Source organism: Lutjanus erythropterus, chromosome 7 (assembly GCF_056507025.1).
Source record: "Lutjanus erythropterus isolate fLutEry1 chromosome 7, fLutEry1.hap2, whole genome shotgun sequence".
In the NCBI taxonomy this organism is placed as follows: domain Eukaryota; kingdom Metazoa; phylum Chordata; class Actinopteri; order Lutjaniformes; family Lutjanidae; genus Lutjanus; species Lutjanus erythropterus.
In genome coordinates this window covers 11,221,327-11,232,610 of record NC_139323.1, presented here as the reverse complement: position 1 = coordinate 11,232,610, position 11,284 = coordinate 11,221,327, and the positions used below count along the sequence as shown (strand labels likewise).

The window sequence follows — 11,284 nt, the reverse complement described above, 5'->3', positions numbered from 1 at the left end:
ACCAAATCTTTGCTTTAACCCCAAGATTAAAGATTTTTTTGTGATCATCAATTTACATAGATACACATTGTACTGCCGGCACAGGTGCAACTGCAACTAGCATTTTACTGAACACTTGCAAAACTAAATAGTGTTAAAATATATTGACATTTAGATGGACTAAATTATGTCTAACAACAAAAATCTACTCAGATGGGGCGGTCTGTATTCTGATACCAATATAATTTAGTAACCTATCTTGCACTAATTTTAACCCAAACCATGATCTTTCCCTAACCCTTATCAAGTGTATTTTGTCCCAAAACCCAAGCAGCTCTTAACCACAGTATTGTCATGTTATGAAATATAATTTCTTTGTTCAGTGAACACATTGTTCAAGAAACAATGCATACAAATCTTGTGAGCCTCACAAGTCTGCGTTCCCATTTAAACATGGTTTTTGGAGGGAAAGAGTGAGGTATTTGCAATTTGCAACCTCACCCCTAGATGCCACTAAACCTGACACACTGGTTCTTTAATTGATAATTAAAAAAAATAAATAAATAAATGTTCTTATCAGCTATAAATGTTATACAACCTTAATCTCTGTTGATGTGGAGTAAAATATACATGAGGTATGTACACCAAAGAACAGAGAACAGGATAAAATGTTCTGTCACATACAGAGTGAGTAAGAAATGCCAGTCATGTTCACTATGACCTCAGTTGAGGCCTTTGCTAATACCCACCATCTGTGTCCAGACAACACTGGCCTGAGTCATCCTGCCAGCTATGGTTGTTAGAGCCACTGAACCAGTATTGTGAAGTCTATTTTCAGCTTGACTCCTCTTGTTTGTCATTTCCCTTTCTACTGATAGTTACTTCATGTGTAAACTGTGTTGTCTACAGTGTAAATGTGTAAATGTATGCATGTATTTGCTGGTTAATGATAGTTGATGCGTATTTCAGGATGCAGGACGGGAGTTGGAACCAGCCACTCCCTATCTCTCTGCTGCTGAAGGACCCGGCAGGAGGCAGGACTCTGGAGGGTGATGGGGGTGTGTTTTCTGAGGCATCCTCTGATGGAGAACTCTACCTGGACTCAGTGACAGAGCTGGATTCTGGAGATGGAGACTTTGCAGATCTCACTGCCTTCTTGAGTGCAGAAGAGATTAACCGTAGTTTGGACCTGGCCTGGGAGGCCTTTGGTGACCCATCTGAAACTGAAGAGCCAGGCCCCTCTAACCCTACATCCCAGGAGCAGGCTCTCCAACATGTCCCCTCCCTTCCCACACCCCCCCAGACTTCTGAAAACCTCACCACAAACCCAAACCTGCAACACCTCACCAAAGCTCCCTGCTCAGATAACAATGAAGCCTCTTCCAGCCAGAACGCACCCCTCAGCAAACCCATTCAGGTGTTCACTGAGGCTCCATCCTCCACTGATAAGGTTGTCCGCCACAAACCTGTCCAACCAGTTTATAAGCAGGATAAACCCCGGCTGGTCCATGGAGGCCTGGAGCTGAACGATCGGGCAGCTTCAGCCACTGAGTTCTGCAGCCGAGCCGCCACGTTCATCGAGGAGCTGTCATCCATCTTCAAAGGCTCTGCTCACTTGGAGCAGCAGGTGGAGGAGGACTCCTCCTCCCCGGATAGTGGCTATCTGTCTCCAAGGAGTCAGCGACCAGTCCCTCAGGGCTCCGTCTCTGCACCATCTCTGCCACCTAGCCAGCAAGAGGAGACACAGAACAGCCAGCCGGCCATGAGCCTGGAGCCTCAGCCCGGAGTGGCGGCTTCTGCAAGGTACCAACACTCTGGAGCTCCAACCTCACATGGGCCGCTGTCTCCTCCCTGCTTCCTCCAGAAGCTGAAGAGTCAGGAGGTGGCAGAGGGAAGCCCCATTCGGCTGGAATGCAGAGTCACAGGAAACCCCCTACCACTCGTCAGGTAAGGCTCGATTGTGGTCAGCAAAGCAGTGTAACCACAATGTCCATTAAGTAGCTGTTCTGGAGGTCTCAATGGTGTCACATGATCTTCCTCAGCAGCAGATGGCGTTGGCTCAGTTGCCATGGAGCTGAAGCTGTCACATTTCCACTTTCCTGAGCACTTTAGCGACTTCTTGTCCATAACAGTCTGCTTAGAGTGCTGCTTGGGTGTGGAAAAAAGGTGTTGATGCTGTTGAGTTTGGGGATCCAGAGTTTAGAATTGTTGAAGAAATCTGAGGCACTAAAGAGGTAATGATTTAAAAAGCATTTTATAACTCAGTCAGGCAAAGTCACATGACAGACCATGTTCAGGAGAGGAAACCACACATCAAAAATCTTGCAAGATCAGGACAAAACAGCAGTAAACAAATAGAAGAATATATACAAAACATCTTAATACTTAAGTCTTCAGTACACACTGATAGGATGGCACATCGTGTTTTTCAAAGGACCCAACCTAAGAACTAGAAAAGGCAATTACAAAAAAGGAGAAAGGTCAACTTCCCCATTCAAACCAGGGTATTGTGTAGCTGTCAATGTATATATCTAAAATATTTTTTTTGTAAGAGCCATTTTAATCTCTCTTCACTTATTCAGTTTTTTATGTGATCTATACCTGATATCTTTTACATATGGCTTTACTGAGGGGTGTTGGATTTTGACAGGTACCTGCTAATTTGAAATTATAACTTGCTGAATTTCTGTGGAGCTTTACTCTATATCACATATTTCAAATTAGCCCTGCGATGAACTGGCGACTTGTCAAGTGTGTACCCCACCTCTCGCCCAGTGTCAGCTGGGATAGGCTGCAGCCCCCCATGACCCATCAAGGATAAGCGGTTACCAACAATGAATGAATGAATAAACAAACATATTTCAAATTCTAAAGTGCAGAAGAAACTGATTTAAAAGTAACTACATTTTATGAATATTACTCTTTGATTTTTACTCTATACCTTCTTATTCCATAAAGAGTGAGAGAAATCACTTAAAATGTATATGAAAATGAATTTAGCTGATGCCCAACTTTACAATATTAAGGTCTCCTTAACTAATTCAAACGTACTTTCCGCGTGTATGTCTTTCAAATGTATTTCTAATTATCTGGGTCAGGAAAAATGATTGATCATGAGAAAATGGAAAAGAAATAATAAAGTAGAGAAAGAAATTAACAAATGCAAAATGTGATTATCAATCAGCTGTACTGAAACATTAAGCATTTTGTATTTTATTATTCTAATCACTGTAATCATAATTGTTCAATCATTCTTCAACCAATTGATCTTCATGTTTTTTATCAATCTGTTTGCATATCCCTTATTTGATTCATTAAATGATCCCCATCTTTTCAACTGACTTTTTTAAACAATTGTTCATTAAGTCATTTTTTAGAGAGAGAGATTTCTTAGAGCACAATGACAGTACAAGAGTACAAGAGTACAAAATTTTCCCCCTTATGACATTACCCACTCAGATGGTGACCTGGGTTTTTTTTAATAGGCTTGATAGAGTTGTTCATTTTGTTGGATGGTCCACTATTGTGAAAAGTAGCTGTTTTGTCCAGAAGTAAACTTGTTTTCATACATAAACACCTTTGCATTTTGAGTCCTGGCAGATTGTTTAGGTTTTATGTATTGATATTTTGAGATATCTGTTTAATTTCGTCTATAAAACGGAGTTGAATGAAACTTAAAGGACTGGTGTGTAGGATATAGTGCCATCTAACTATTTGGATTGTCTGCTCTGGGCTTCCGTAGAAACACGGCGGTACAACATGGCAGCTTCCATGAAAGAGGACCTGTTCCCTCTTTAGATATAAACAGCTCATTCTATGATGACAGAAACACAACTAGTCTTATTTTCAGGTAGCTATCCACTAATGAAAACATAGTTATGAATATCATATTCCACTTCTTCATATTCTGATTGATGTTTTTTTAAATTGACAGTATATCTTTATGGATATACCACCTCTGTTTATGTGGAATTCCATTCACCTCTGTGAGAGCTCTCATAGATCCATACAACCATTTTCTTCCGCTCATCCAGGGCCTGGGTCACGGGGGCAGCAGTCTAAGCAGGGATGCTCAGACTTCAACCTCCCTGGACACTTCCTCCAGGTCTTCCGGGAGGATCCCAAGGCGTTCCCAGGCCAGCCGAGTGACATAGTCACTCCAGCGTGTCCTGTCTCTCGTAGATAGATATCTCAAAATACTGCATGGTTAAGTACCACTAGGGTAGGTTAAGTAAATCTTTTTTTAAATTGAAGTGAAATTACATTCTTTTAACATTTTCTAGGAAGTTCAGCGCTTTACCTGCTAAAGAAAAATCTGACACAACATGTCAGGTAACATTAGTTGAGACCTCTGTGATAACAGACAGAGTTCACTGAATGAACATGATCTGAGAGTGAACTGACCTACAGTATATGAACAGACCTTTATACCACAGTGTCAGTGATGTTGACCAGACCAAGCGTCAGGATTCAGCCTCGCTGAACTGGCCGTTACAGATAAGGTGGGTGAAATGGGAGGCAGCCAGGAGGTGAGAGTTACTCGTGTTGACAAGCAGAGCACCTGGTTTCAGGTTTGGAGGGGACTTCCACTCTGTGTAAGCACATATCTGTCTATTGGTACCTGTGCCAGTAGAGGCGCTGTCAAATTTATGCTTGGATGAACCGTTTGAGAGGATAGAGCCCCCTGCCCCTGGTTATTTGCACCAGTTCAAACTAAAAATACACTCCTCTCTTGTTTCTAGAAATGTCAATCTCACAGCTCAGTCAACATGCTTGTTGTTTACTATAGACACATACCTGTACTAATTAAAGTTGCAGTCTATTTGAATGTGATGATTTCAGGGCTGTGAGTTTGGCCTGTCTCATTGGCTCAAAATAACAAGATACTAACTTATTTTTTAAGATGCATGGTCTTTATCTTGATAAAGCTACTCAGGATTTTTTTTTCCATCACATTGGTAGCTGCCATACATTTGAGACCTCTCTATCTTACTGACAGTTTAAACCATTGTGGGTTCAACCAGTCCTTGTCTTGTCTGAGGTTAGAAAAAAGGACCCTCCGAAAGATCCGATAGAGCTAAGGAGGTTCACTTTCTTGAAGTTTTGAGCAGGCAGTGTGTTTTTAGGTGTTTGTGTAATCAGAAGACATTAAGTCAGTGGCTGTATCTCCCCAGTAGGCTGTGAGGGGCCTCTTCTGTGGCTGTATAAATAGTCTTCAGGCCAACAGGAGCCAGGCACAGGAATGCAGGCAATGCAATGACAAGGCATTTTCAGTTACCAGGCTCTTCATCTCCCCACACCTTCTTGGGGAATATGAAGGTAGTGTGTAGCATGTTTAACCATGGGGAAACAGGAGAGCCCAGACAGTGTGGTGTTGCATAACAGAGAATATGAATGGAAAGCTGAGAGAAATGAAGTGGAAAAGCAAAAGTACTTTGTCTCTGCCCATTATAATTTCTTAATAATTTGTGTGTAGTTTTCAAGTATCCCTAAAAAGATCATGACCTATATGCTGGTGAAAGTGAATTCAGCTGTTGTTATAGAATGGCAGGAAGGATTTTTGAAAGAAGTGCAGATTTTTGCTGCAGTTTATGTTGTTTGAAAGACTGTTTGTTTGTCTTTGCTTGCTCTATCAATGACATGCACTCAGTATTGTCTGTGTACTGTTAAAAATGTGTTGTCACTTCCTGTGTTGGTTGTTGATTGTGGACACTAGATGGCAGCAAATTACTTATTATTCAAAACAATACTGGGCATCTTCTGGAAGCAGCTTCTTCTGTAAGTGTAAAAGATATCCACACAGTGACATATTAGGAAGTACAGCTGCTAAAAGGGTTTATCATCTGAGTCTGTACTGAGATTTTATATTAGCTGAACTTCTGCCCAAACTTTCTTAATATTTTTCTATTTATATTCAAACTGTACAGCTTACATTCATATGTGTGTCTTTTTTCCTGCTGAGCTTCTTGCTGAATTGCCAGTATGCTGCAAAATAAAGCAGTAGGTCAGCTAGGCAGGGCTTAATTTACTGTATGTGATGCCTGTGTGTGCATAGGTGTGTCTCATCTTTCTTGTGCATCTCAGTGTTTAGACCAAGTGAGGTGAGACCAAGTCACAAGTAAGGCTAAAGTCTTTGTATATAAGTCCATAATGACAAGTCCCAAATCAAGTCCCAAGTTCTAAACTTTGAGTTTTGAGTCCTAAACTAGTCATAATGCAACAGAGAGCTTCCATTAGCTTGCAAACTATGTTAATATTAGCCTTGACTTACAATTCGTTGTGCAAGTTCAAATGTAGAATGAAGCTGGAAGTTGTTGCCACAGGAGAGACTTTGAAAACACTGTATGTCCAAAGTATCCTTATAGCAACAAAGTTTTAATAACTAACATTTCAATGCCAGATGCATCTTCATTTCTCGACTCTGATGATGACCCTGTCCTTTAGAACACTGGACATGGCCTGCAGGTCATTTTAAGGTGGTTGAAGTGTGTTTAAAGTGTGGAAGTTGTTGCATTTGTATTCTGCAATTCATTTTTTGTTGCCCACCTAGTAGTTTTTTTGCAGACTACGTGACAAAATATAATTTTTTTCCAACTAGTGCTCAGTGACATAACATTAGTTTTTCATGGTTCTCTCCTGAAACCTGATTGGATACTGTTGGATTGATTCAAATAAAGTGGATCTGGTGACTTGTCGACCTTCTGAGAATGAATAGTGTTTACATTAGTTGATTCAGGAAATTAATTGATAAATTACACCATTTTTAGATAAAAGACATTTTGAGCTCAGGGGAAGCTGTCAGGTAAAAGACTCAAAAGGCCCAAGTCCAAGTAGAGACACGAGTCACTGGTGTTCAAGTCCAAGCTGAGTTCCAAGTCCTTTTGGATTTTTCAAGTCAAGTATGAGGTTATCACCTCTGGTTAGACTCGTTTTCACATTTTACATGTTTTTTGTTTGTCCCACTGGAAAGTTAATGTCTTCACATTATTTCTGTGTGTATACAAGCATGCAGATGTGTGTGAGTGTGCAAATTTCTCTCCTTTTTTAATAAAAGTTTGAATTGCCTTATTTCATGTCCAATGGGCAGCACCTTTGATGCTGCTGCCAGTCGAAGCAGGTGACGCTCCTCCTCACCTCCTCATTCTCTCAGCTTAATGAGTCGGTGCCGAGCTGATGCCAGCGTTTTGCACGGCCAGTGAAAGAGACATTCCTAGTGGTTGGGTGCTGGGCGCGGTCTTCCGTGGTCAACCACAATTTGTCTCGGACGGAGAAGCTTACGGTACTGAGCGCCTGGTATTCTTCAATATGTCTTCATGCTGCTCACACACAATGTTTTATGCAATGCTCTGTTTATAATGGTGCGTCTCTGGTATTGGGATGCATGTGTGTTACGTCTTTGTGGGAACCACTTTGTGCATTTTTTCAGTCTGAGGTCATTTTGGCTTTTCTTTACTTCTTCAAGGGGCTAGTATTGGATTAAGATTAGCTGTTGGCATGAGAGCACAGGGAATGTATGCAGTCAGTGTAAGACCCTTGTGTGTGTGTGTTTGTGTGGTTAAAGAGAGCATTTCTAAACAAAATTGATGGTGTGAGGTCTGCTTGTGCAGAACACCAAACATGCTGCGGGTGCCTGATGACTGATTTTTCACTATTTCAGTGCATCTCAAAGCAGACAGAGAAAATCCATCTTCAATTGTGGCATGCTCAGTGCTATTTTAGGCATTTTGTCTGATGCTCTTCCATGTCATTACCCTAACTGCCTGTTGTGCAAACAGGGCATCTCAAAACTTGACTTGGAGGTGAATGAATGGAGACGGGCAGTTACGGTCAAGAGCAGCCTCGGCTTCTTGGTTTCAACCGAATACACAAAAACCGCAGGGGAAACGTTTGAAATGAGAGGGCACCGATGAATTCTCCTCTAAAATGTACACAAGACAGTGTCTCCAACAGCAGGAGGAGACCACATTCCATAGAGTGATGATGGAATTTGTTGTCAAATATACAACCTGATCCTTGTTTTAATTCAAACATGGTACCCCATTTGAGCTAATATTGACTGATAGGATCATAGACAGCAGCAGGAATGCACAAGGAAGGACACACACAAACAAACATGAAGCGAAGTACTTATTTTGCAAGTTGTCTTTGTCTTTATCCTTCCTAAATTGTCCCATTTTCATTGGGGTTAAATAAATTCTCATAGACATGGTTCAGTCCTGGAAGCCAAACCACTCTATCAATGATTCAAGAAATTGTGTTTAGTCCTGTTATTTACTTGTTTCAAAAAATTCCCTATAGTTTGTGTTATAGTTTGTATCTTTGACATCTTTGCTGTTGGTTACTAGTAATTAACATGTTGGGTATCACTGAACTCTCATCCTTGGTACTAAAATCATTTTGCTCATTTTGGTTCTCGCAAGTTGGTGGATATTGTGTGACATCATCAATCCATGACCAAAAAATGCCAGAAAAATGTCTGTATAGGTTGTCTGTGCAAGCAGCTTACTACAACACACCCTTATGTTTATTGCTAGGTGGCGACCTCTAGTGGCCTTACCGATGTGAGCAGTACAAAGTGTGAAACCAAACGTCAACCTTGGCTTTTTTAAAGTTTTAAGTCACTTGAGTAACGTTATGGCATGTGACTTAAGTCTGACTTGTGCTGCTTCACAACATTAATGTTGTGACGTACATGACACAGTTAAGGTCCAGTACGCCAGTCACCGGTACTTTCTAATGGTCATATATGTCATTTTGAGAGTAACTGATCTATTCAGTTGTTTGGGTTTGAGTACTTCTTGCAGCTAATAATATAAACAACTACCAAGATGCAAGCAGTAGTTGTTGTCGTAACATTAGTTTTCCTGGTTTTGTTATGTGAAAAAGGGATTTGGTCTCTCTCTCCTTTGCTTTAGATATGTACTCATCTACTTTTTTTCAGTTCTGGTTCTAATCAAATTCCTGAATGGAGATATCTGCAGATACTGATATAATAACACATTATTGGTTGCTGTCTTGCTTTTCTGTGTTTTCTGTGTAGTCCGTGTTTATTCACTCACTCACTTGCAGACTGTCTCATGTTACGTCTAACTCAAAGAATTCTGGGTGACAAAGAAAAACAGCAGGGCGACTACTACTGTTGTTATAGAACTGTGTATTTGCTACTTAATTAATTAATTAATTACTCAATATCCTCTACAACATTTTGTGATCGTTTTCATCACTTTGCTTGCCCTTACATGCAGCCTGACAGATGTTGCCCCTGTTTTAACATTTTGCTAACTTAGTGGACAGACACAAGAACTGCGAAGGTGGCAGAGGATCAAAGAAATAATCTCATATTATCTTTTTTTTTTGGGTCTGGTTCATGTCTTTACATGAGTGTAGATGTTTCAGTCAATCTAAAAAGTGTAAGTAAAACATTTGAATTCAGCTTATTTGAGTGTAACCATTTTATGTGAATTACATTTTCATGTTAAGGATGTAGAAAGACATGAGAAAGCGTTGGGGTTTGGTTTCTTGCTCAGACAGCAGTTTGACTGCCTACGCGTTTACACACATATAAGGCAAAGATGTGTGTTTGTCCAACAGTACCCGCCTGTTGTTGCAAAAGTACTTTCTAACAGTTACAGTAGCCCTTCCTCTTACATGGTGTGAAACAGATTTGGTATGAGGTCATAGCAGGTGACCCACTGCTGACTCATGACGTAGTCTGACTGTAATGCTGACTGTTTGGCCTGATTCAGGAAGGCCATAATTTTAAATTCTCCCTCATGGGCTCATTTGATCTCTGCAGGAGGAGGGGAAAGGAAAAAGCCCTGGTATTTTTATGCCTGCTTTTTTTTTGTGTATTTTGTAAGCATGATGTCATTTCATATTTAAGCTCCAAATAATGAGCGAGCCTGGAGCGACTGTAGGGGTGCACTCATACTTAAAATTAATACTATATGGGGACTATTTGACAGAAGCTTAACATTCCTGAAACATGAAAAAACTTAAGAGGGTGTAACTTTGACTATGGTCTGTATGGAGATTTCACAGGATGCTGTGAGGCAGTCAGTTTGACGTATTATTTAGTTCTCACCATGCTGATAACTGAACTGTGTGTTATATATGTACAAAGATGTGTTAGAGGCGTGAGTACATTTGAGCTTTCCCTGCAGGCTGCCAACGAATATCTTGAAGCACCCAGAAATAGGCAAAGAAACTTTCTATGAGCAGACTATACGTCAGTCACTGTCAAATCTGATCTGCTGCAGATTATACACAAGAACACATAAACATATCAGCAGTAAAACATTCAGATGGACACACGTCAGTGCTTTTCCTCAGTGGTACGTTAATGGCAGCGTGACGAATGGAGCTGTCCTGTCTAAGCCTCTGCGGTGGGCCCTGGCCCTCCACTGGCCTGGAGAGAGAGTGTGAAGTTTCACCCAACAAGGTGAGACTTTTCCTGCTCCTCTTCTGGCCTCAGAGTCTGGAAGGCTCCTGACCTTGATCTTGTCACTACAACAGGACTATAGCGTAGTTCCCTCTTTACTACTCATGAAAAAAACATTTTAAAAGTATATACAGTAGAGATAGAAATAAAACAAAGTATTTAACACAGTGGAATACTGAGGATGAATTAAGCAGTCTTACAGCAGTGGATACTTCTGTATCTCTGTTCAGACGGCAGGAGGATGAACCTATGCCAGCTTGTGATGTGTCCAGTCAGGATGCAATAGAAATATTGCTTCTCTGGAAAAGTGAAAAAGAATATGCCTTCTTAAGTCTCCTTAAGAAGAAGTTTGATTTTACACTAATCCATTTATCTCATTTGTAAAAGCAGCTATTTTACACATTCTTGCTTCAAGCATGGACACAGGGATGTCATACAAGCCAAAATTTGGGTGGGGGGCACAATTAGAGCAGGGGCATGGGGGTCCTTCCTCACTAATGACAGCCAAGTGTAGGATTTTCATGCTTGCCTGTCCATGAAACTCCAAAAGGAATCCCCAACTCTCTCCCAATTCACAGCCTAATCTAAAAGACCTGTAGGTACAACAAGGCTGCACAGGGTTCAGATTAAAAGTTCATTACATTAGATTATTTCCAAGAGTACAGTATTTGACAAAGTTAGTTACTTACCGTGTAATGTAGTGTGTGAACCTTACTGTAAATGCATTAGATTTCCATCTGTTAATAAAGAGACTAAACCTCTAATAATGTTAGCATTGTGCATGGATCACACTCACAGCCAAAAGGATTCTGGGCTCACTGACAGCAGCATGTTGAAATCACATTTAGCTCTTGGTGGGTGAGT

General features: G+C 40.7%; 1 protein-coding gene across 4 annotated transcripts in view; it reads left to right on the top strand.

Annotated features, from left to right (window-relative positions):
- The first annotated feature begins 948 nt into the window (after positions 1 to 948).
- The window catches only part of palld (palladin, cytoskeletal associated protein), a 72,260-nt gene continuing 61,924 nt past the window's right edge, over positions 949 to 11,284 (top strand). For all 4 annotated transcript variants that reach the window (XM_084722677.1, XM_084722679.1, XM_084722678.1 and 1 more), the window contains exon 1: positions 949 to 1,926. In XM_084722677.1, the coding sequence (XP_084578803.1) occupies positions 950 to 1,926 (977 nt within the window). In that variant the 5' untranslated portion in view covers position 949. The remainder of the gene's footprint in view (positions 1,927 to 11,284) is intronic.